Source organism: Myotis yumanensis, unplaced genomic scaffold (genome assembly GCF_028538775.1).
Source record: "Myotis yumanensis isolate MYYU_CA2020_CCGP unplaced genomic scaffold, mMyoYum1.0.hap1 SCAF_10, whole genome shotgun sequence".
NCBI lineage: Eukaryota > Metazoa > Chordata > Mammalia > Chiroptera > Vespertilionidae > Myotis > Myotis yumanensis.
Window position 1 is genome coordinate 77,953,182 of NW_027223761.1, and position 26,614 is coordinate 77,979,795.

Here is a 26,614-nt window from a genome sequence, read left to right on the forward strand (position 1 = left end):
CAGTTACTCCTCTTATATGCATTCCTAAACAGGATGAGTTAGTTTTGCCTGTTGTGGAACTTCATATACATGGAATCATATTGCATTTTTTTGTGTCTTAATCCTTTAACTCAACATTTTGTTTGTGATAATCATGCATGTTGTTGCATATATCTGTGGTTTGTTCTTTTTTATTACTATACTAGAGGCCCGATGCATGAAATTCATGCAAGAATAGGCCTTCCTTCCCCTGGCTGCTGGCACCGCTTCCCTCTGGCACCCAGGACCTGGGCTTCCCTCGCAGCCCGGCTTCGTCTGGAAGGATGTCTGGAAGGACGTCTGGTCTAATGAGCATATTACGCTTTTATTATTATAGACTAGAGGCCCGGTGCACGAAATTTGTGCGGGGGGGGGGGGGGGGTGGAATTGCTCAGCCCAGCCTGCACCCTCTCTAATCCAAGACCCCTCGGGGGATGTCGACTGCTGGTTTAGGCCTGATCCCACAGTCTGGGAGCCCTCAGGGGATGTCCTACTGACAGCTTAGGCCTGTCACAGTCTGGCCTCCCTCTGCGGGAGGTGACCGGGTTGATCATGGGAAGGCGCTGCCCATCACCCCAGCCACTGCTGTTGCCTCTGGCCCATCACCCCGCCACTGCTGCTGCTGCTTCTGACCTCCCTCTGTGGGAAGCGACTGGGCAATCAGGGGAAGGTGCCCCCCATCACCCCAGCTACTGCTGCTGCTGCCTCTGGCCTCCCTCTGTGGGGGGAGGCGGGTGGGACAACTGGGCGATCAGGGGAAGGCGCCGCCCCCATCACCTCGCTGCTGCTGCCACTGCCAGCCTTCACAGCGGCCTTCCCTCGGCCCTCATAGTCACCATGGCTGCCTTCCCTTTGCCCTTGCAGCCGCCGCCATGGCTGCCTGCCTTTGGCCCTCGCAGCCACTGCAGCTTTGTCTGGAAGGACGTCTGGAAGACTTCTGGTCTAATTAGCATATTACCCTTTTATTAGTATAGATCAGGGGTGGGCAAACTTTTTGACTCAAGGGCCACAATGGGTTCTTAAACTGGACCGGAGGGCCGGAACAAAAGCATGGATGGAGTGTTTGTGTGAACTAATATAAATTCAAAGTAAACATCATTACATAAAAGGGTACGGTCTTTTTTTTTTTTTAGTTTTATTCATTTCAAATGGGCCGGATCCGGCCTGCGGGCCATAGTTTGCCCACGGCTGGTATAGATAGTATTTAATTGTATGGCTATACCACAATTTATTATTTTACTGTTGGATGTTTGTTTTTTTCCAATCCGAACCAACTGCAAATAATGACACTGAACATTCTTGAACTTGTCTTTTTGCTGCATGCATTTCAATTGGATATACTTAGCTTGAACCATGTGAAATGACCATTTTTGTGCATTAAACAGTCAAATATTAATGATTTCATATGGTTCAATCTAATACCTAGGAGTAGAATTGCCTAGGAGTAGAATTGTTGGATCATAGGAGATACCTATGTTCAATTTTAGTAGATTCGTCCAGTTTTTTGAAAAACTTTTACCAACTTAATCTCCTGGACCCGTTCTTTTGGGTTTTTATGGATGCTTCATTACACAGTCATGATTAATGAAATCATTGGCCGTTGGTGATTAAACTCAGGGTATAATCTCTCTTTCCTCCTCAGAGGTCAGGGGTAGGGCTGAAAGTTTGAACCCTCTAATCACTTGGTGACCAGCCTCCTCTCTCATTTTCAGGTGCTTTCCAAAAGTTACCCTGTTAATATAAACTCAGTTGCTGTTGAAAGCAGCTTGCTCTGAATAATGAGACACCCCTTTCATCTCTATGACTTTGAAGGAATTTCAGGAACTGAGGACAGGAGACCTAATATTATAATAAAAGATGCTCCCATTGTTATTAACTAGGAAATAACAAGGGTTTGGGGAGCTGTGAACCAGGACTGTGGACAAAAACCAAAATATATATTTATTTTAAATCACAATATCACAGTGATATTTTCTATCTTTGAGTTTTATTTAACCTCAGAGAAACTTGTGTCGTCTTTATTATTATATTTTTAATTGAATTTATTGGGATGACATTGGTTAATAAAATAATATATATTTCAGGGGTACAATTCTATAATATATCATCTGTATATTGTATTATGTGTTTATCACCTCAAGTCTTTATTTTTTATTTTTGAAAAGTTAAAAGTTTCTTTAAAATTAAAAATTTTCCCTGTGGGTAGTAAATATTCTGATGCCTTCAAGATGAGAGAATGTTTGAAATGAACTATTTAACTGCAGAAGTATCCTACAGTTTATAGCATATTCCATTGAATTAATTTTATTATAAGCACAATACCAATTATGTGTGTGGGGGGGGGTTCCTGTTTTTTTAAAAATATATTTTTATTGATTTCAGAGAGGAAGGGAGAGGGAGAGAGAGAAACATCAATGATGAGAGAGAATCATTGATTGGCTGCCTTCTGCACACCCCACACTGGGGATTGAGCCCACAACCCAGGCATGTGCCTCAACCAGAAATAGAACCATGACCTCCACATTCATAGGTTGACGCTTAACCACGGAGCTACGCCGACCAGGCCCAACATGGTTATAATATTCTCTTCTGAGCACCTGTGATGCTGTGTTGTCTCCATGATGTGAGCAACTGAATGACTAGTTTTGCTTATTGTTACAACATATTTTTCATAATCTTCTCCACTCTTTACAGTTTATTGATCTTTTGCTGCAGGAACAGTTCCCATGTCTCTGTCTGTTCTGTTGAATTTTTGAAGGAGACGATATGCATGATATATCTGCACCCTCACTCGGCTGTCAGCAGAGACAGGGTTTCCTTTCACATTAGCATGTGTGTTTAGTCTTGCCTTTAATCTCCACATTAAGAAGTGATCATTGGGAGGGAGCAATAGTGAACAAGAGAAGATACGTAATTTTTTTAGTAGGTTGTAGACTCATGCTAGTTTCAGAAGTGTGTTTGGCTAAAAGGACTTAATACCCAAACTAGAATCAAAACTCACAAAGCTTACATATATTTTGGTTCGGTGTGTGCATATCTCCCCCTTACTCCCAGGAGCCTAGGTAATACCCCAACACCCAACACTCTTATCTGAGTGGAGAGAACACAGGTAACATCTAAGGACTTGGATGCTTGTGCTTCTAAAACTCTGGGAATGCTTAGAATTGCAGTTTATGTTCCTGACCCTGAAGGCACCCTTGTAATTACTAATGAAGAGTTGGCCTTTCTCCATTGCAGATTGACATCAGTAAATGCCATTATTTAGTGGATTTGGACACCATGAGAGAAACACCCCGGGAGCCAAAATATTCATCTAACAGGGAAGAATGGATCAGCCTGGCCTACAGACCGTTCCTTGATGCTTCCAGGTATGTGGCTTTAATCCTAAGAGATGTGTTAGGATTAGTAAAGGTGAAAATTGAAATCTAGGATTGAATAACTTCCAGCCCTGGGCTGACGCTAGTAGCCATCATTTTACTTTATTTTTATTTGGACCCAAGCACATCTTCTGTCCTTGTCCAGTTTCCTGAGAAATCTAAAAGCACTCTCTTTTTCTAGGTAACAGAATACAAAGTATATTCTAGTACAGTGATGGCGAACCTTTTGAGCTCGGCGTGTCAGCATTTTGAAAAACCCTAACTTAACGCTGGTGCCGTGTCACATATAGAAATTTTTTGATATTTGCAACCATAGTAAAACAGAGACTTATATTTTTGATATTTATTTTATATATTTAAATGCCATTTAACAAAGAAAAATCAACCAAAAAAACAAGTTCGCGTGTCATAGGTTCGCCATCACTGTTCTAGTATCATCTAAATAAAATAATCTAAGTAAAGCAGATGGATCCATGAAGAAAATACAAATAAGTGTTTAACATTGATTATTTTCAGCAACCAACTTCATCTATTTTAATTGAGAGCATTCTAACACAATTGGGAAGATTGACTCTGTCCTTTAAGGAGCTAGAAGTTCATGTCCATTATTTTTAGGCACAAGGCTCAGTCAGGGATGGGATAGGCCTTACTATGTCTTAACTAGAGAAACCAAATAGACCCGGGCATGGCTGGCTCTTCAGAAAGGTCTCAGAATTAATGATGAGAGGGGAGTCAGGGCATTCGAGTGAAGTGGTAATGGGGCAGGGGTGAGTTGGAAGGGTCAGGCTGTCTGTGGGCAGAGGTCCAGGTAAACAGACAGTTGAAGCTGAGGAGGGTCAGGGAGGCCCAGAATCCAAGAGGTCGGGCAGAGAGCAAAAGGTAGAGGAGCTTGTCTTGAGAGACAGGTCTGGGACTCAGAAACAGGGAAGAGAATGTTTTTAGGAGGAGGGGGTCATCAGAAGCTGCTGATAAATCAACTGAGAGGAATAACTGTCTATTGGACTTGGCAGCTGATAAAAGTAATTTTGGTGGAGTAGTGGGGTGTAAGCCCTTGAGAGATTAGATGGGCCAAAGCAAAAACAGAATAAGTATTGGAAAAGGCAAATATAGACAAGTCTTTTGGAAGGTTTTGCTATAAAGGGAAACAGAGAAACAAGGCTGTAGCTCATGGTGGGTGTAGGGAAGTGCTGACTAGAAAGATTTTTATCCTTAAAATTTTTTTTATTATGGTAATATATATATATGACATAAAATTTGACATTTTAATCACTTAAAATTCAGTGGCATTAATTACACTTACAGTATTGTGCAACTATTACCATTATCTTTTTTAAATTGAGATATAATTGGCATATAGCATCCATGTAAGTTTGACGTGTACATTTCTTTTTTGTGTTGAGAATACCACTATTTGCAAAACTTTTCTGTCACCCCAAACTGTTCCCCTTTTACTTTTTTAAGATGAGGAAAATAACATCATGTTATATACTGATGTCAGTGGTCTCTTATAGAGCTGAAACCTGATCATGGAGAAAGGAAAGAATCGCTGGAGCACTGCCCTTGAGTTAGGTGAGAGGAGCTGCACAATAAGTCAGGATGTGCTGTAGGCAGGCATACAGATAGGTCTCTGAACAGCACTACCTGGGAGAACTTCCTACAGGATGGAGATGTTCTGCTCCATCCAATACAGGAGCCACAGCCATGAAGTAGTAGCTATTAAGCATTCGAAAAGAGACTAGCAAGACTAAGGAACCAAATTGTTAGTTTTATTTAATCTTAACTAATTTAAATAGCCGCACGTAGCTACTAGACAACATAATAGTAACAGGCAGCAGGGAGGTGTGATGATGGGGATCTGGAGGTTCTCTTCTGATGGCCTCAGTTTTCTGAGCAAAGAAGGAATAGGGTTCTCAGTTGAAAAGGGAGACTAGGGAATGAGGTGTTAGAGATTTGAGGAGAGAGAAGGAGTGAAATAATTGAGGAGAGTAAGAGACAAAAGGAGCTTGAGAATTATGGTATGATTGGAGGACAGACTCAGGAACTCACTTGAACGTTATTTTCTATTTCTATAGATTTGCCTTTTCTGAACCTTTCTTTGCTCAGTTGGTTAGAGCATCATCCCCATACGCCAAGCTTGCAGGTTCAAGCCCTGGTCAGGGCACATACAAAAAGCAACAATGAGTGCATAAATAAGTACAACAACAAATCGATGTCTCTCTCCCTCTCTCTCTCTCTCTCTCTCTCCCTCTCCCTCTCCCTCTCCCTCTCCCTCTCTCTCTCTCTTCCTCTTCCCCTTTCCCTCTCTCTCTAAAATTAATCAGTAAATACATTTAAAAATATTTTTATTGATTTCAGAGAGGAAAGGAGAGGGAAAAAGAGATGAAAACATCGATGAGAATCATTGGTCGGCTGCCTCCTGCACACCCCCTACTGGGGATCGAGCCCAAAATCCAGGCATGTGCCCTTGACCGAATCAAACCTGGGACCCTTTGGTCCACAGGCTGTTGCTCTAGCCACTGAGCCAAACCAGCTAGGGCAATACATTTTTTAAAAGTCACTTGAGTCTTAAGTGGGACCAATGTGGTTGCTTTTCTCTTTTCCAGCTACTTATAGCTGTGTAGTGAATCACAAAACAGGCGAATTTAATAAGTTGTTTTTTTAAAAAACAAACAAACAACACATACAGCTTTATTGAAATATAAGTTACATACCATAAAATGTACCCATTTTAAGTGTATAATTCAATGATCATTAGTAAATTTACCAAGTTGTGTAACCATCACCACAGTTCAATTTTAGAACATTTCCATCACTCCAGTAAGAGCCCCCTTTCCCACTCTCAGCTCCAGAGAACCACTCATTATTTTCTATTTCTATGGATTTGTCTTTTTAAAAAAAATAGTATTCATGTTCTTTGTTTTTTAATATTTTATTGATTTTTTTTTTTTTTTTTTTTTTTTTTACAGAGAGGAAGGAAGAGGGATAGAGAGTTAGAAACATCGATGAGAGAGAAACATCGATCCGCTGCCTCCTGCACACCCCCTAATGGGGATGTGCCCGCAACCAAGGTACATGCCCTTGACCAGAATCGAACCTGGGACCTTTCAGTCCGCAGGCTGACGCTCTATCCACTGAGCCAAACCGCTTAGGGCATATGGATTTGTCTTTTGTGAACCTTTCATATAAGCAAAATTATGTAATATGTGGGGTCTTGTATCAGGATTTTTCCACTTAGCATGTTTTTGAGGTTTATTCATATGATAACATATATCAGTGCTGTCCTTTTTATTGCTGAATACTATTCCATTCTGTGGATATACCTATTGTGTTTATCCCTGTACCAGTTGATGGATATTCGGGTTATTTCAACTTTGGGGTTATTATAAATAATACTGCTTTGAACATTCATTTGCCTGCCTTAGGGTTGGGTTTTAGCCTAAAAAGTTCAACAAAACATGAAATGGCAAGGGAAGTGAGGGTTTGTGCAGGGAAGTGATATAATGATTGATGGCCTTAAGTTGGGTAAGGAGGGAAGGCCAGGGCATGGAGGAAGTGGGAAGCCATGAAGGGTGGTAGAGTCATGGATGGATTGATGTTGAAACTGTCAGAATTGGAGAGTAAGAGGAGGGTGTTGGAGAGAAGCAGTGTGAGGGTATGAAGTTGTTCTTTGGTGCCTGGCTTGTTATTTGATGTAGTAGTTGGGGTAGGTCTCCACTGTGACTTCGTTTTGGGGTCACGAAACTGTGACAACATGAGATCTGGGCCTAGGAAGATCTCCAGCTCTGAGGGGACAGCAGATCCCAAACAGCCTTCCTACTGACAACGGAAACTTCGTGGTTCCCAAACACTGACCAGCAGTACATTGCTCACAGAATAAACTGTTCATGGCATATGGGGCAAGTGAGTTTTTTTGAGGTGACCTATTTTCATTCTGGTTTTGAAGGATTGAAAGGAGAAGGGTTCCTACCCTAGTTGTTTTGGCTCAGTGGATAGAGCATTGGCCTGCGGACCAAAAGGGTCCCATGTTTGATTCCGATCAAGGGCACGGTCAAGGGCACGAACCTCGTACCTCCCTGGCCCAGGTCCTGGTGGGGTGGGGGTGGGGGGAACGTGCAGGAGGCAACCAATGATATGTTTCTCTTGCATTGATATTTCTCTCTTTCCCTCTCTTCTACTTTCTCTAAAAATCAATGGAAAAATATCCTCAGGTGAGGATTAAAAAAAGGAGAAGGGTTCCTCATTCCCATTTCCCCTTTGGCTGGTGCACATAAACTGAGAGCCCCTGGGACAAGGTGAAGACACATGACATGTGTGCGCTTTTCACTGGAAAACTTGAGGGAAGAATAAAAGGTGTTGGTCACCTCCCACCTGTCTTGTGGTGAGCAGAGTGACTGGAGGGCACCGGCGATCACACAAGGATGTGGTTGAGAATCACTCCTCCAGGCCTGTGTTCAGCATGCTCCTCACCGTCAGGAGCAGGGGACACATTGGGGACATGCCATTCGCTGTTCCCCACTGAACATCCTGCTTCCCTAAGAAACTACATTTTAAGGGCAGAAATAAGGCATAATTGGATCAATCTGATAAGCATTTATTCAACATCTTCTACATCTAAGACTCTAGACCAGTGGTCGGCAAACTTATTAGTCAACAGAGCCAAATATCAACAGTACAACGATTGAAATTTCTTTTGAGAGCCAAATTTTTTAAACTTAAACTATATAGGTAGGTACATTGTTATTAACTTAATTAGGGTACTCCTAAGCTGGCCTTTGCTAAAAACGTCCTCAATCTGATTGAGGTACCTTCGCTGAGGTCGACCCCTTCCAACTCTCGTATCCACACTCGTCTTGTATACTTGTTTCATCTATCTCCTTTCGTTCATCCTCTCTATATGTGCAAACCATCTCAACATACCTTTCTCAGTCGTCGACACTACATCTTCTTTCACTCCACAACATTCTCTAAAAATAACTTGATAAACTTTACTTAAAGTTTTAAGTCAACTTCGCAACGTAGGTGCACGCCCACACGTGGTATTCTGTGGAAAAGCCAAAGAGCCGCATGTGGCTTGTGAGCCACGGTTTGCCGACCACTGCTCTAGACGGTGCGGACCGGACCACTGCCTTGGGGAGTTTATTGTATGTGTGGGGAGGTAGCCTGTAGTTCAGAGAAGTGCTATTGGAGCACAGGAGGGAGGATTAATTCCAAAAAGGTCAGGGTGGGAGAAACCAAGGAAGAGTTCAAGAGGAAATGCTGTTGAAGATTGCTGCGGTGATAGTGTGGTATGGGCTGAGAGAAGGGGAAGTTGGAGGCATAGAAACAAGTCAGGAGGCTGTGCTGGTTGACTAGATGAAAGTTACAGTAAACCCTCAATTCTGCAGGCCTTCATTTAATGGACTTTGGATTTAACAGACAAAATTTCCAGTCCGTGTATCATATGTGAGAATTAAATTAAAACTCTGTTAATTTTTAAATGCTTTTAACCAAGATTTGCTTATAATTAAATTAACAGGTTGTTTTTTTGTTATTTTTAACACATTTTAGCAAATAGGCCATATGTTTGAAAAAACACTAGTGATTTTGCTGACATAAATAAATATACATATCTACAGCTATATCTACATATTTAAATCCAAGAGTCACCGCTCATAAAGCATGATTAGCACGTGATCACACTGCACCGTGCTGGCAATTGGTTCTATTGTCCTGTGGCATGACTTTCTATAGCAGTTTTAACTGTGCCAGACGACGTTCCGAGTGCTCTAAGCCACGCCCCACCCGTGCGCATTTGTTTACTCGGGTGACTGGTGAATGCACGCATTTACTAGACCTATTCAGTATAAATTTTAAATTACAGTAATACAAATAGAAAACTTTTCTGAAATTAAACTTTCATACATATGTAATGTTAATTACATAAAACATGTCTATCTACGTAAAAACAGGTAAACTAGTTTGTTGGTTTTCCTACTTTATTATATAACAGACTTTGGCTTTAACAGATACTCCCTTGCCCGAATTAGTCCATTATATCAAGGTTTTCCTGTAATGAGGGAGTGAACTCAACTGCAAAGGGAGAGATAGACTCAGGAGTCACATTGTTTCAGAGAAAGATCAGGCCAAATTGTAGATCCTGGAAGCTGATGACTTTTCCCAATGGACTGTGCCAAGCTTTACAATTTTTCCTTTGCTATTACAAGTGTGATACTAGTTATTGTTATGGGTTGCTTTCTCTAGCGGGGCTGGTCCCAGCTGCTTCTTTGTTTCCTGTGCGCCCACTGAGCACATCTCTAGTGTGGGTGGAGGGAAGGAGAGGGCCACTGGGAATGCCTTCCCAAGAAATGTAATCACATTTGTTTCTCAAATGCTTGTCCCTAAAATTTAAATCTTCTTTATAGTTCACTTTGAAATCATTTCCACCCCCCCCCCCCCGCCCTTATCCATCTAGTAGAGGCCCAGTGCACGGATTCGTGCACCAGTGGGGTCCCTCAGCCTGGCCTGCGGGGATCAGGCTGAAATCAGCTCTCTGACATCCCCCGAGGGGTCCCGGATTGCAAGAGGGCACAGGCCAGGTCAAGGGACCCCACCAGTGCACAATTGGGGCTGGGGAGGGACCGCAGGAGGGCTCCAGGGTATGTCCGGCCTGTCTCACCCAGTCCCAGCCAGACCCCAGCAGCAAGCTAACCTACCAGTCGGAGCATTTGCCCCCTGGTGGTCAGTGCACATCATAGTGACTGGTCAAACGATCGGACACTAGCATATTAGGTTTTTATTATATAGGATTTGTCCTTCTAACATCCATCCAATCAGCAAATACTCTCTGAACATTGCCAAACACTGTCTTAGGTATATAGTGAAAAACAGTACACACAAGCTCCCTGTCTTCTTGGGCCTTACAGTATAATGGGGAGGCCAACAGAAACCCTACAAATAAAAATATAATTGCATCCTGTGTTAAATGCTTTAAGGAAAAATACAGTGAGCTGCGAGAAAAGGAGTCAGCAGTGGGCGGTACCTGCGGTCTTCTCCTTATGTCCACAAGCAGCTTGTTAGGCAGATTTGTAAATAGGAAAATATTTATTGTCCTTGTTGCAGAGCTAGGGCATGCAAGGGTTATAAAAGAAGCAATTAGACAAAGATTTTGCTCTTAAGTAACTTACAACTTTATAGATATACATACAAAAACAACTTGAAAATAGTATTAAAACCTCAGGAGGCATGAAGTTATTTGCTAAAACTTCAAAGAAAGGAGAGACCTATGGAGGTTAGAGTATACTGAGAAGGCTTCCTAAAGGAAGTGATGCTTGAGCCGAGGTTTAAAGGAAAGGGAGGATTTGTACTGGTGGCAAAGAGAGTAGAATCACTTGCATAATTCAAGGAGAGGAAATCCTGAGCATAAGTGGAAAAATAAAAAGAAGCTCATTGGATTAGGGGTGTGAACATCAATAAAAAAAAGTTCAATTTATCTCTTTGGCTGATTTTTAACTTTGCTTTTAGGTAAAGTGATCTATAATATATCATTCAAATCAGAATGCTTTTTAAAAGTAAAAGTGGCCTTGCCCTGGGAAAACTGAGATACGTGGTCACCCTGCTTTAATGTGGTCAGAGTACAGGGGCTTGTCCCAAAAAAGCAGGACAGGAGAGTGGAGTATGTAGATACAGTCCCTGTGGCCCACAGTCCATGTTTCCCATGCGGATTTGTCCACAGTTTACTTATGTAGTTTAATTTGCTGGCACTCCTTGGTCACTTCTTTCATTTCCCATCCATTCCTGAGATTAGTCTCCACTGTCTGAAAGGGAAGCAATCAGGAGAGCTTGAAGACAGTACCAGCACAGAAAAACACCATCCTCTGTGTGTTAGGGAGATTCAACTCCAACAGGAATCAACCTAGTGATTATTAGGACACTAGAGGCCTGTGCATGAAATTCGTGCACTTGAGGGGGGGTTCCCTCAGCCCAGCCTACGACCTCTCGCAGTCCGGGAGCCCTCGGGGGATGTCCAACTGACGGCAGTTGGACATCCTTAGCGCTTCCATGGAGGTGGGAGAGGCTCCTGCCACCGCTGCTGCGCTCACCAGCCGTAAGCCCGGCTTCTGGCTGAGCAGTGCTCCCCCTGTGGGAGCGCACTGACCACCAGGGGGCAGCTCCTGTGTTGAGCATCTGCCCCCTGGTGGTCAGTGTGCATCATAACGGCCGGTCATTCCACAGTTCGGTCGATTTGCATATTAGCCTTTTATTATATAGTACTAGTGGCCCCGTTCATGAAATTCGTGCACTGGGGGTTGTCCCTCAGCCCAGCCTGCACCCTCTTCAATCTGGGACCCCTCAGGGGATGTCTGACTGCCGGTTTAGGCCCTAAACGGCAGTTGGACATCTCTCTCGCAATCCGGGACCACTGGCTCCTAACCGCTCACCTGCCTGCCGGCCTGCTCACCCCCAACTGCCCCTCCTGCCAGCATGCTTGCCCCCAACTGCCCCCTCTGCCAGCCGATTGCCCCCAACTTCCCCCCCTGCTGGCCTGCTTGCCCCAAATTGCCCCCCCTGCTGGCCTGCTTGCCCCAAATTGCCCCCCCTGCTGGCCTGCTTGCCCCCCGCTGCTGGCCTGCTCGCCCCCAACTTCTCCCCCTGCCAGCCTGCTCGCCCCCAACTGCCCCTCTACTGGCCTGATCACCCCTAACTGCCCTCCCCTCCTGGTCTGATCACCCCTAACCTCCTCTGCCTCGGCCTCGCCACCATGGATTTGTCTGGAAAGACGTCCGGAAGGTCTCCTGGAAGCTCTCCCGGTCTAATTAGCATATTACCCTTTTATTAGTATAGATTAGGATTGCTGCATATTGAGGAATTCTGAATATCTATGAATATGCAAAGAGGCTTGTTTTCTGTTGAAACTGTTGGAAGATAAGCAAGGCCTTTACTGTTGGACTAGTGGAGAAGGACCCCCTAAATAGTGGTAAAGGTTGTTAGTCCATTTGGGAGAGTGGCAGCCCAGATGCTCATCCATTCTTTTCTTCTAAGCTTCTCTGTTTTATCAGGTACTAGAGGTCCCAGATGTCATTAGTTTGAGAGAGGATGCAGGCATAAAATCTTAGTAACCATTTTCTAGTCACCCCTTGCACATAGCTGGTACCATAGCCTCAACTTATACTCTCTGAGTTTGCCATGTCTGTGTCTCGCTAATTTTATAAAGATTTATCAAATTTTATGGCCATCTCCTATTACATAGTTTCTAAAATAAGAGGATTTTTTTCTTTCTTCGCAGGATGATATAATTGATATTTATATAAAATAGTCAACAAGTAGATAGCTGTAATGCCTACTCTGAGATTCCCCAAGAGGAGTGAAGGCAGAGTGTTGCACTAAATTACCAGCTCAGTGGTGGGTTCCTCTCTGAGTGTGGTGGGAAGGTTTGGCTCTGGGAGTCTGGTGGGAAGTGCCTCTCCAGGATGTTGAAGTTGGCCTCCTGAGCAGCAGGGCCTGTTTGTAGCTTTGGAAGCATGTTGGGAGGCCCTCCCCCTGCTTCGTGCAGCCACATTCTGCCCATTCATTCCTCCTGTGTTACAGGTCCCTTTTGTTTTGCTTGCTTTGCTTTCACCTTTGGTTTGTAGATTATGAGATTTTTTTCTTCCCTATTTTGGAGCAGATTAGCCTCATCTAACTGAATTTTAGGCTTGCCTGATTAAGGGTTTAAGATAATTTAGGGAGACTTAAGTGGGACAGAATTTCAAAGCCTTGCAAATTTATGATTATACTAGTAACCCGGTCCACAGATTCGTGCACATTGAAAGGAAATTAATTAGAAGGTGGCTGGCGGGGCAGGACTGAGCGAGACAGGGCGGACACGCCCTGGAGCCAACCTCCTGTGGTCCCTCCCCGGCCAGCCGAACCTGGGGTGGCACCGTGGCTTGAAGGGCATCTATGAAGTGAGCGGGGTCTCTCCGGCAGGTGGAGTCCCTCAGCCTGGCCTGCGGGGATCGGGCCAAAACTGACTTTCCGACATCCCCTGAGGGGTCCCAGAGTGCGAGAGGGCACTCTACAAAGTTGCTGTCGTACAGGGTATGGAACGCAAACACAAGTGTGCAGTAAACCAGATTCGGGGCTGACAGTGCCCCAGCAACAACATAACCCATGGCCAAAGGTGGAATCACACAGTCCCTCCTCTCTGGTTCCCGAGTGCATCACCTGAGCACTGCCACTGCCAAGTCCCTGTAGCTCGGCAGCTCCTTCGTTGAGTGTCTGCCCCCTGGTGGTCAGTGCATATCATAGCTACTGGTAGGACAGACACTTAGCATATTAGCCTTTTATATAGAGAGATGTGAAGAGTAATGCAAGTAAGGAGTTAGAAATTCGTGTCTTCAGCTGGTGTGGTGGAGGCAGGTTTTCTGGTCAGAGGACAGCAGTGAGGTGCCTGTGAGAGGCCACTGGGCTGTAGCTGCTGGGGAGATATTTTCACCGAGATATGACTATCCTTTTAGTCTCCACAAAGAAGTGAATCCAGCAGCAATGAGCCCTGAAGAGTCCATGGCACCTGTATCCTATGTGGTAGTCTGGTGGATAACTCCCAGCCCCTGACCTAGCATAAGCAGAACTCTCAATTTCTGGAAGATAATTTCTGGAGTAATCACTGTAAAGGGCAAATTAGTTGGAAGCTCTTGTTGTAGTTATTGCTGTGTAAGAAATCATCCCAAACTTAGCGATATGAAACAACAATTGTTCTTGTTTTCTCTCATGGAACTGGGGTTGACTGGATTCAGATAAGGTAGTTCTATAGCTCTCAGGGTTCTTATTCATTGGCCTTCAGATGGTGGTCAGGACTGGAGGCATCTCAAAGGCTTTGTCACGTGTCTGTCTGTTAATGCTGTCTGTTGACTAGATCTCAGCTGGGCTGTCAGCCAGAACACCTACTTGTGGCTTCTCTATGTGGCCTGCGTTTCCTCACAGCGTGTTGGCTGGCTTCTAAGAGTTAGTATCTCAAGAGCTATATAATCTTTTTTATGACCTAGCCTTGGAGTTCACACAGCAACGTTTCCATCTCATTCTGTTCGTTTTTTTTTTTTTAAATATATATTTCTTTATTGATTTCAGAGAGGAAGGGAGAGGGAGAGAGAGAGAGACAGAAACATCAATGATGAGAGAGAATCATTGATCGGCTGCCTCCTGAACACCCCCTTACTGGGGATCGAGCTCACAACCCAGGCATGTGCCCTTGGCCAGAATTGAACCTGGGACCATCCAGTCCGCAGGCCAACGCTCTATACACTGAGCCAAACTGGCTAGGGCTCATTCTGTTCTTGAAAGCAAGCCACTGGGATAGCCCCTGTTCAAGGGAGAGGAATTAAACTCTCTCTGTGGATGGGAGGAGTGTGAGGGAATTTATGGACATGTTTTAAAACCATCGCAGCTCTTTTGATGCCATTCTTCATTTGAATTGGATACTTTTTGAAAATTTTATTTTTAAAGGAGATTTCTTTCAGAAGAGACATATGGCTCACAAAACAGTCCAACAGACTAGTTCCATCTGAGCTTCTTACTACCCAGGTGGAACAGGAGACTGCACTCCATGGCAGAATTTGGTTGCAGGCCAATAGTTTGAAAAGCTTCAGATGGTGTCCAGATCCTTTTTTTTTTTTAAATATATTTTATTGATTTTTTACAGAGAGGAAGGGAGAGAGATAGAGAGTTAGAAACATCGATGAGAGAGAAACATCGACCAGCTGCCTCCTGCACATCTCCCACTGGGGATGTGCCCGCAACCCAGGCACATGCCCCTGACCGGAATCGAACCCGGGACCTTTCAGTCCGCAGGCCGATGCTCTATCCACTGAGCCAAACCGGTTTCGGCTGGTGTCCAGATCCTTTAGGTAGAATTAGTTTTCCTTCCTAACCAGTAATTGAAGTGACCTTGTCTTTCCCTACACATCAATCAAGGGGTGTCTTTAGCTCCTTCCTCTATGCCAAGAATAGAGAAACTGGAAGAGGTCAGAGTTCCTTGACTTTTGTAATTCTTATTTTTACACCCCACATAACACACACACATACACACACACACACACACACACTGATTTCAGAGAGGGAGAGAGAGAGAGAAACATCAATGATGAGAAAGAATCATTGACTGGCTGCCTCCTGCACACCCCACAACAGAGATGGAGCCTGCAACTTGGGCATATGCTCTGACCAGGAATTGAACCGTGACCTCCTAGTTCATAGGTCGATGCTCAACTACTGAGCCATGCTGGCTGGGCTCTACTTTTGTAATTCTTTATCAGGTCATTATTCTCTTATACTTTCTGTTTCTTTATCAGTTTTTAGCCTTTCCATTTTTTCTTCTCTCCAGATACTTTCCTGAGAACCTTCATCTGCAGAGCTAGCCCAGACTAGATTTAGCCTCAACACACATTGGTGTTTTGCTTCTTGTTTCTTTAGCTGCTTAATCATTGAGATCTGCTGACATTTTAAGAGGAATGACCGTTTTTATTTTTCTGAAGTTTAGAGAGTCTGTTTTCCATTGTTATAAAATTAGTTCTGTAGAAAGAGACTATATGTCCGGCCAGTGTGGCTCAGTGGTTGAGCGTCAACCTATGAACCAGGAGGTCACAGTTCAATCCCTGGTCAGGGCATATGTCCAGGTTCTGGGATCTATTCCTGGTGTGGGGCATGCAGGAAGCAGCCGATCAGTGATTCTCTCTCATCATTGATGTTTCTATCTCTCTCTCCTTCTCCCTTCCTTTCTGAAGTCAATAAAAATATATTTTAAAAAAGAAAGAGACTATATACAGACTATCTGTGCTCCAAGTCCATACTAAAGAGATGCAGGTTTGACAACTATGTACAGTGTTTTAGGACACCAGCTGCTTTTAGCTAGCTTAGACCAGGTAGCTAGCATCATCCGAGGTCTTCGTTCTAAGTTCCTTGAGAGTTAGAACCACATTTCTTGTTGATTCTGTGTAACTCCTAGCATATAGCTGTGTCTCAGAAAATATTTATTGATTATTTGATGTATTTCACATTCATAAAACTGGATTTATGTAAGTGTAAAAAGAATAAAAAGGTGAAGTAAGGATTTCTTAAATTTCAGAACTTTTTGATGCCCTTGTTTGGTATATGAAGATCGTCGAGTATTTTAAAGCATCCTCATTTATTTCATCTCCGTAGAGCTTGCCAGAATCATCTACCTGCTGTGACTTCAATGCCGCTTCCTATTTGTCCCATAGAAGCATAGCCCAAAGGGTGCAAAGAGCAGGGCAAACACCTTGAACACCGCTCAGTGTTTTCTCCCCAGGAATGGTGGGTGGGACCTATAGTACCTGCATATCCAAGTAGCTCTCAGATGGAAAATAGGCAGGTGAAGAGCATTTCCCCAGCAGCCTTGGTGTGACTGGAGGTCAGAAAATGGCCAGTTGCCTAACAGCAGTTTTTTCTCAATCCTCATTCTGAATATTGGCTAAAGGTGACTGGTCAAGAGGTTATGATGTTTTCACATGATTGGCCAAGTGCCACGAATAAGTGAAGTGACTCACTCTGTAAATAGTCATGCAGTGCTGTGATTCCAATTTGTGCCTCAGCAAACTTCCAAATCATTACACAGTATGGATTTTTGGAGATTGTTACCAAATAGTCAAAATTGTGAATGCATTCAGTGAATGTCAAGGGTCTTTTGGAATGCATACTGAAAATAAATGTCATTTTGGTCACATGGGTAATGATGATTCAGCATATTCTGTGTAAACTGAAACCTGGATAACTTACTTGACCTTTAGCATTTATATTTTCTTTGCTAATATGGATGCCCTCCACAAGTCTGTGTGCTCTAACATCCCCTGGACCACTGCAGCTTCCCCTCCCCTACCACACACCGTAGGCTCCTACTTTGCTCTGCCCCACCTAATGGCTTTAGGACTGAATTTTTGGGAAGAGGAGAGGAAGAAGAACTTCATATTAGTTTTGATATTTCCTTTTCCTTGTGGAAGATGAATATTGCCAAAAGTGAGTGAGGTAAACTAATGCTCTGATTTAAGAGTCTGGGCATAGTCATTCATTCATTCACAGATTATTAATTAAGTACTTTATGTGAAACTGTTCTAAAAGTTAGAGATATAGCAGTTAGGTCAAGATATATCTTCAAGGGACTGAAATTCTAGTAGAGTATAAATGTAGCAAGCAACTCCTGTGTTCATTTCTCTTTTATGCAATAAATGTCACCTTTGCATTACTCACTGACCATGAGAGTAATGCCTCTCACTCCATTTCCTGTTAAAGAATATTAAACTGCAGTCACGTTTTTACTACATACCAGCTTTTTGAGCAGTTCTCAGGGCTATAGGTTGACTATAGATGAAGTCTTGAGGGAATTCGGAGATTCTCTTCGAAACAGAAGATTGTTGTAAAAATTCAGTTCTGCCCTGAGGGTTGTAGAAAGAATAACTGAAATGTGAGCTAAGTGCAAGAGAGAGCAAGAGACAGAGACACAGAGAGAGGAAACTAGCTTCAAAAAGAAAGAACTGGCAGTCAGCTTAGACTACGGGTTCACATGGACATTAATATTTGGATGAGTGGATGAATGGATAAAAATAAAAGAGAAAACCTTAGTACTAGGACGTTTTCTTTTTAAAATGAAAATTGACCCAGCATTTCCTTTTGTGCCTGCTGAACTAGAGACATCAGGGACTGGCAGCCCGTCTTCCATTGACATCAGCAAGAGCAGATTTAAATCTCCACAGAGCACTTCCTAACCTTGATAAATATGGCTGGTAATTGAATTAGAAAACATTCTGAGCTGTCAGCTAATTATGCTATTCAGGCAATAGCTTTGTCCAAGTCTGTTTCATCTTTGACTCGCTTGAGTGACTTGCTCACTGGTAAGTGAAGTATTTCCATTTCCATGATAGAGGCATATATTGTACATCTCCCTAAATTCTGCTGTCTGTGCTTCCTCAGAACAATATGTTGGCATTTCACATAATTACAGACAGTGTTGTATGAGCTTTGATAGGTATTAGTTTTAATCTAATTTGTGATTCAGTCTAATCTTTGTTTTCATGTGTATGGAAACACATGTTATTCTAGTGCTGAGCTACTCTTTTCAAAGGCAAACAACCAATTTCATTTTCCCTTTTCCAGCAATAGTACAGTATAACAATTTAAAAGATCCTAGTCATGCTTAGCATATTAAAGCTATTCATGGTAAAGACACTCATCTAGAACAGCAGCGATAGTTTTAGAAATGAGGAATTCAACCCAACTTGTTCTCTTTGTTTTAAAAAAATCACAGAATGTTCCCATCCCAGCTCAGAGGTGTGTATATTGACTGTTCCTCACTTCATCTTCTTGAAGAAATTAGTGGCTTTAGATGTTAAAGATAAATAATGTTAATTCTAAAGTAGAATCTATGCATCTTGAAAATACTGGTTCTGGGCTTCAGGTACATCTCTAATAGGTTCTAACTTATTGTTTCTGGTTGTTTTTGCACTTGTATCATCAAAATGCAAAATTTGAAGAATTTTTTGAAACTTTTAACGATTCAATTTTGTTAAAGAGAAAGCAGCTATCTTTTTTGCTCTGTAATGCAAACATTTTCACTTTTAGATGTTATAAACACCAGTTAAAATGATCAATTCATTGAAATTTTTTTTAATCCTCATCTGAGGACATTTTCATAGACTTTTTTGAGAGAGGGAAAAGGAGACAGAGAGAGAAACATTGATGTGAGAGAGAAACATCAATCAGTTGCCTCCTGCACGTACCCCAACCAGGGCCCAGGATCGAACCTGCAACCTAGGTATGTGTCCTGGCCTGGAATCAAACCTAAGGTCTTTCTATGTACAGAATGATGCTTCTACCAACTGAGCCACACTGGCCAGGGTTTCATTGAATTTTTTAAATATGTTTTTTTAATTGATTTGAGAGAGGAAAGGAAAGAGAGAAACATCGATCTGATGAGAGAGAGAAATATCAATCAGGTGCCTCCTGCATGCACCCCTACTGGGAATCAGGGGTTCAAGCCCACAACCTGAGCTTGTGCCCTGACTGGGAATCAAACCGGTGACCTTTCAGTGCATGGGAAAATGCTCAACCAACCAACTAAGCCACTCCGGCCAGGACTTCATCTATGTCCTTCCAGTCACCTTTGTATATGAACTTGCCTTCAGCATGTGCCCACTTATTTTATTAAATAAAATTTGGCACACAGACCTCATAAAAGATGCAAAAATGTGGTCAGATGCCCTGTTAACGTAACAGGTCGGTCCAGGTTCTTGTTGCAAAATACTGCATGACGAAGTCTTTCCTGTTGAATGACTAACTGAATGAAAATACCTTGTTTCCTTTTTGTTCCTGGAAATATATTGTTTACTCATTAATTCTTGAGTTTGAGAAAATTCATGCAGTATATTGTCATCTGAAGATGCACAGGCAAATTTTGCTTGTTAGATCAATTTCACCATCATCATCAGAGTCTTGAGTGCTGCTGTTTCTCTTTTCATTCATCTGCTGTTTTGTCTAATACTTGTAAAATGTCTCCTGTCAGTTTTCTTCTCATTGCCATAATGGATTGCAATTTTTAAAATTCTGAATTCTCAACATGTTCTATGAAAGCAAAGATAATGTCTTCAGTTTATCATACCTTATTTAATGATGATGCAATACTTTGGGCAATGCAATAAGAAAATTGAGCCCTAACCGGTTTGGCTCAGTGGATAGAGCATCGGCCTGTGGACTGAAAGGTCCCAGGTTCGATTCCGGCCAAGGGCATGTACCTTGGTTGCGGGCACATCCCCAGTAGGAGGTGTGCAGGAGGCAGCGGATCGATGTTTCTAACTCTCTATCCCTCTCCCTTCCTCTCTGTGAAAAATCAATAAAATATATTTTTTTAAAAAAAGAAAAGAAAATTGAAGGATAATGCAATAGTGACTATTTATTTTACTTTTGCATCATTCTGTTTGGTTATTTCATCATTTTCCTTTTTCTTATTACTTTAGTCTCGTTTTAAAAAGCATAGTTGTAAATAATCCAAGACACAGAAAAAAAAAATGAGACCACTAAGATCCTACAATATAGCTTAAATTTATAAAAGGGTACAATGGATCCATATGGTAATTACAAGATAAAATTTTTTATTCTGTTTTTTAAAAATCAGTATAATCTCTCTTTGTTCTTTGGAAGACTCTAAAAAGATTAACATTATGAAATAATAACCCTTCCAAATAGTAAGGAATTGTTCCAAAAGAAAGTCAAACACTCACATTGGGCCCAGTGGCCCTAATGTTGTACCAGGGACTGAGCTGACTGGCAGTATGTGCTGACTCTGTTAATGAAGCTTTTACTGTGGAGTGGAGATGGCGCTAAGTTAGTGTTGGCTTTTCTTCACCACACTTAAGCTCGCAGGAGTTTGCTCCGGCTTACAGCCTTCTGTTATGACCTTCCCCTTACCTGTGTAGCATGGGCAGAAAGAATACATCCACGCTGTTGCAAAAAAAACACAAACAAACAAACAAACAAAAAAACAGCCAGTTACAGCTGTTGCAAAAAAAAAAAAAAAAAAAGAATACATTCACTTCTTTCTGGCTCAGGTAGGTGCTTTCTCCTGTTCCTTGTGTTTGCAGAAGCTCTGGTTTATCTCGTGTGTCTCTTCTAAGCCTCTTTCTCTATCAGAGCCCTTGAACGGTTAGCTGTTGAAGTGAAGTGTATCTCTGTTGAGCACAGAGCATTGCCAGGATCCCAGTGGGGAGCCTTTCTAAGGGGTGTGTATGCCAAGCACGATCTCATTGTGTGCAGGCATGGCAGGAGTCTGCCAGACCCAGGGGTAGGCTGCCAGTGCAAATGCCACATTGACATGACATTTACAAGTTTAGAGTCTGAGAAAGGGCTGGCAATGGAACACCCTTTAGCTTCCTCATTTAGGGTGGCAGTAACTGGGCCAGCTTTGATGTTTTCACTCAGAAATCCCAGTCACGAAGTAATGCTTGATACAGAATTTGAAACTATCACTGCCACATTTTCTGTGAAGTTATGAATCCTGTTAGCCTGTTCCCGTGATACAGGATAAACCATAGTGGTTGAGTGCAGAATCTGGAATCAAAGCTGGATTTGACTGAGGGCTCTGTCACTTCCTGTGTGACCCCGAGCAAGTTACTTTATGAAAGCCTCAGGTCCCATCTATAAAATGGGGATAATATCACTTTCCTCCTATGGGTTATTGGCTGGATTAAATAGTATCTTTAAAAGTATAAGCACTTTTCCCAGTGTTTGTCTAATGCTAAGTGTTCAATAAATATGAAGTATTTTTCAGAAACTCATAAGAGTTTTCATCCATTCCTATATTCTAATAACAAATATGTACATTTTATAACTTGCCAGGGACATGTCATGACATGAGCTTGTGTATAAGACTCTCTTTGATTTAAGAATTGCTAGAGCCCTGGCTGGGTAGCTCAGTTGGGTAGAGCATCATCCCAATACATCAAAGTTGTTGGTTTTATCCCTGGTCAGGGCACAAGAATCAACCAATGAATGCATAAATAGTGGAATAACAAGTATCTCTCTCGCTCTCTATCTCTATCTCTCCCCTTCCTCACCCTCTCCCTCACTCCCTCCCTCTCCCCTTTCCTTTCTCTCTCTAAAATCAATAAATAAAAATTAAAGGAAAAAAAAAGAATTCCTGGAACACTATACTGGAAGCCCAGACATGCTTTTCTTTATCTTTCTAGGAAAATGTAGTGCTGGAGTCAGGATCATTTGAGTGTCTCTACAGTTCTAAGCTGCAGAAACCATTGGGTATTAAGTATTTATTTCAGTAAATAGCAGTCCTTTGATTGGCCTGCAACTTGTCTGTGGTATGTTCTAATGCTAAGTGAAGACCGAGAGCTATTTTGAAGGCTATTTTGGGAGACTGTCTTTTTGGTGTGGGTAACAAGGTACTTGGTTTTGATTACTTTATCGTGGTCTAGTAGCTAAACAACAGGCTTTTCTGTGCTGCTTATATAAAACATCCTTACTATAGCACTTAGTTTATTTCCTTGAATAATTTTCAATACCATTAGTAAATTCTCTCAAATGGTAAAATTCTCCTTTCCCCCACCCCCTTGTTTTTCAGATCTTCAAAGCTGCTGCGGGCATTTTATGTCCCTTTCCTGTCAGATCAGTATACAGTGTATGCAAACTACACAATCCTCAAACCCCGGAAAGCAAAGCAAATCAGGAAGAAAAGCGGAGGTTAGCAACACGTGTGCCTGTGGTCCCAGCGGACAGCCATCCTGTTCTAGTGGTTCCACTGGCAGGACTCCTTCCCAGTCATCACTTGTAACGTTGTAATAAAGGCCACCTGACACAAATCCTGGAATCTGGGTGCTTTGGGCTGGTCAGTCACCCACATTCACTTCTTGCCTGAGTGTCTATTCTGCATGTAACCTTTTGGCAGCTGGGCAGAGAAAGGCCCTAAGTCCAGGTAGATAGAGTGTTCCACATCTCATTGTTTTTCTTCTGTTTAATTATTCACTAGACCGGAGAAGAGCAGAATCAACCCATAGGAAGAATTGAAAGTCTCTGAACTGGGTGGCTGTGTCAAGCTGTTCTCCACTCTCTGGCCTGGCACCTGAGAACTAGCTCGCCTCTCCTGGGCCTTATGGGCCTCTCCACCAAAGCTGTGTGGCAGCTTCTTGCAGACCTTCTTGTTCAAACCCTAGTGCTGAGAATGAGCACAGCCCAGTCGCCAACCTACATGTCCTTTCCCCTCCAACAAGACTAAGTTTCTCTAAAGCACTTCACAGGACGAGGCCTGTCCTGGAGGTACCTCAGGAAAAAGGCAACGCTGTGAGGAACTGTGGCCAAACTTCATTATTTAGAATGCCACTTATTCTCATTTTATTTCCTTTACAACAAACTGTAACTATGTGGATTGTTTTTTAAGTGTTAGCATGCTATTTCTTGAACTCAAGACTTCCCTGTGTAAAGTTATTAATAGAACAGTATACAGTGTATGCAAACTACACAATCCTCAAACCCCAGAAAGCAAAGCAAATCAGGAAGAAAAGTGGAGATTAGCAACACGTGCACGGGACATATTTGGAGAAAATTAATTCTATCAATTGGTAAAGTTGGATATCACATTTTTAAGTAATGTATTCTGTGGCCATTTCTGAGGAAATTAAGAATTTTCCTTTTTTAAACAACCCTAGTGAAAAAGACCAGTGTATATTTATAGCAACTATTTTTGAGTCTGTACATTGCAAAGCACATCCTGCATGGGGCGCTTCTCATCAGATAGGCAGTTATAATGACCTAATATTTTAATAAGTGTGTACTCTTTTTCCCTTTACATACATTACCTTTACATACATTATTTCATAGTTTATAAAGCATTTTGCACTATCTCATTTGGTCCTCAGTCACAATGTGAAGTAGATAAGGCAAGTGTTTTTATACCCATTGTACAGATTAAGAAACTGAGATTACTGCAGAAGGTAAAGTGACTTACCCAAGGTCACATAGCCAGTGAGTAATAGCACCAGGACCAGAACCTACGTTGCCCAGCTCTCATCTAGTACTCTTCCATATTTCCTCACTTGACTATGAAAACAGTACTTGAAAGAATGATGAGGTTGTCCAGAGACGAGATTGATAATCTGACTCTCTATTTTAATGAAGAATTTTATCTGTTTTTTCTTTGAGTTCTCCGGAGCCTCCACTGTCTGTTGGTTAGACTCTCATCACAGCAGTGCTTCGTGGTCCCGCCTGGCCGGTGGCAGGAACACGGTGCTCGTGTTTGGAAGTCATGCTCCTTGGTAGCCAAGCAGGATCCAGTAGTAGTTCATTTCTCTAGTCAATCTGGGTCACAGCATAGGTGCCTTATTTCCCCAAGGGTAGTTGTGTCTGGTATCTGCAAATCGGTTGAATATATTTTTCGGAGTTTCCATCTTTCATTTTTCAAAGAGAAGGGCTTTCCATAGGAACTGATCCCAAGAGAGGAGAAAAGAAATGATAAGGGAAGGAATGGCTAGTGGCCATATGAAGGTCTCCCCTCTGAAGGAAGATTGGGACCCAGTGGAAGCACTGGAGAGGCAACAGGTCTGGGCAATAGAGGGTAACTGGAAAGTGATGATAAACTGGGGTCCCGCTTGCTGCTTTAAAGACTTCGGCCATTTAATTCTCAATCCTTGATGACTTTTTCCAAATATTGGTCTGACTACAGGATAGAGAATTTTCACTGAAATATCTTGCCATACCTGCATTAATAGTGCAGTGAGTTGCTAAAGCCCTTTCCTTTTTGCAGAGGTGAATAGGAGAGTTCCAAAAGGGAGGCCCACGATGAGTGCTTTTTCTAATTGCAGTGGCACAACGCTGATCTATTTGATCATCTTGCGTGTGGGAAATAAAAAGCCTTCTGAGCAGGAACTTACTATAATATAGCACAAACAAAGGTCGTGATTGAGCCAGGGATTCCTGGGGAATATCAGTTCCTATTCCTTTTAAAACCTGATTTTGGTTTTCTCTGTTCTACGTATATCTTTAATGAGAGCACAATAAACTGCAGGACACTGTGCCAAATGCTATAGGTCAGGGTAGAAAAAAATGAATGTTTTTTGTTATGAAGGCATTGTTCATGTGATATTTATATAAACACATTTATAAATCTCCATCTCAGCAGTACAGGGGGGTTAGCTTGCTGGGCAAAAGTTTCAAACACCTGGTCAGAGTAACATTTCTCCTCTAGAAAATCAGTGTTCAGCATGAGCTGTCCCTCTGCCCATTATAAGAGTGAAGTGTCTGAGGTACTTATTTCTCCATAGATTGTGCAATATCAAGGAATGAAGGACTATAGATTGTTTGTAATAGCCTTCGATTATGGAGCTGAGTGAGGGAGTGGGTGTACTTGGCAATACCAGGACTCTGATCTCTGATCTCTGAAGCAGCCGGATCTGAACGCCGGATCTTACAACACTGAGTCCCATTGCTGAACCAAACTGTGTAATAGGCATCTATTGCCAAAGTTTACCTGTCAACGGGTAGTTGTCATCTGATAAGAAAGAAGACAGGTAATTTTACTTATTTTTTTATTTTTTATTATTTGAGAGAGAGAGACATTGATTTTTTTTGTTCCACTAATTTATGCATTCATTGTATGTTCACTGACCAAGGATTGAACCCCCAACCTTGGCATATTGGGATGATGCTCTAACCAACTGAACTACCCAGCCAGAGGAAGACTGGTCATTTTAATCTCTTGGGATAATCACAGAAAATTGAAGCCCATACTCTTTATTATTGAACTCAAGTTTAGAAACATTGTTTTAAATCAAGGTGGTTCTTGATCCCAACCATTTATTTGGGTCGTTTTGTTGTTGTTTTTGTTTGTTCGTTTGTTTTAGTTTGGAGTTCTGGGAAAGAACCTTGAAAACTCCATGTGGTTCTGCAACATTAGATCTGGAGTGACCATTTGGGCAAAGCACCAATGGCAGTCCTTGATCGTGTTTTGCATTTCCTGGGGTTTATTGAAATAAGAACTCACTGTGATTGTGCTGCCTTCTGGGCAGTGCCAGGCAGCTCTGCTTTTAATTTGGTTAATTTTATTTTCTCTGGAGAAGGAAAAGAGGCACAATTTCATCTTTGCCTGCACAGGCACATTAAAGCTCATGTGTTAATTCATTCTTATGCTCCTACATTAAATCACATGCCTTGGTAAGTCAGTAAATGGACATGTGTTCAGCTTTAATTTTTTTGCAAGAGAAAGATCAGACTTCCGTATGGCATTGTTGTATTTCAGAGGCTCTCTGGTGTTTCAATAAATCTAAGTGAATGTTGCCTTCAATTTTTCCAATGCATATAACCAGGTGGTCATGCTGCAAATGCTGTCAGGAAGCAGTCCAGTGCTGGAGCAAGAGATTGTTCAAGTGATTTGTCTTCCTGATCCTTGTGCTTTATTTCACGTGTCAGTGTTTACATTGCATACTTATATTTTCTGTGAAAGAAAAAAGTTAAATAAATCTTGGCAGTTTGATTTTCCTTTTCTTAAAGTGATATTTTCTCTTTTACCTTTAGCTTTTAAATCTTGGTGGAGATTGGAAAACAAAGGAGCTCAGCTCCTTCCATCTACCTCACTCCTACTCTTCAGTGGATAGACCTGCCTTCTATCGTCTAAATAGCTCAAAATGCTTATTCTAAAAACTCTAGGAAGAATTCTTTGGGAAATCCAGTGAGGGTTGGTTTTATTTTATTTGTGGAAAAAC

General features: G+C 42.2%; 1 protein-coding gene across 6 annotated transcripts in view; it reads left to right on the forward strand.

Annotated features, from left to right (window-relative positions):
- ALG9 (ALG9 alpha-1,2-mannosyltransferase) overlaps window positions 1-26,390 on the forward strand; it is a 121,890-nt gene extending 95,500 nt beyond the window's left edge. For 3 of the 6 annotated variants that reach the window (XM_070426067.1, XM_070426070.1, XM_070426068.1), the window contains 3 exons: window positions 3,256-3,386; window positions 22,486-22,604; window positions 22,891-26,390. In XM_070426067.1, the coding sequence (XP_070282168.1) occupies window positions 3,256-3,386; window positions 22,486-22,604; window positions 22,891-22,928 (288 nt within the window). In that variant the 3' untranslated portion in view covers window positions 22,929-26,390. Of the gene's footprint in view, window positions 1-3,255; window positions 3,387-6,361; window positions 6,464-22,485; window positions 22,750-22,890 lie in introns of those variants that run through there. The other 3 variants (XR_011472868.1, XR_011472869.1, XM_070426069.1) reach the window with 3 other exon arrangements.
- Window positions 26,391-26,614: the final 224 nt, after the last annotated feature.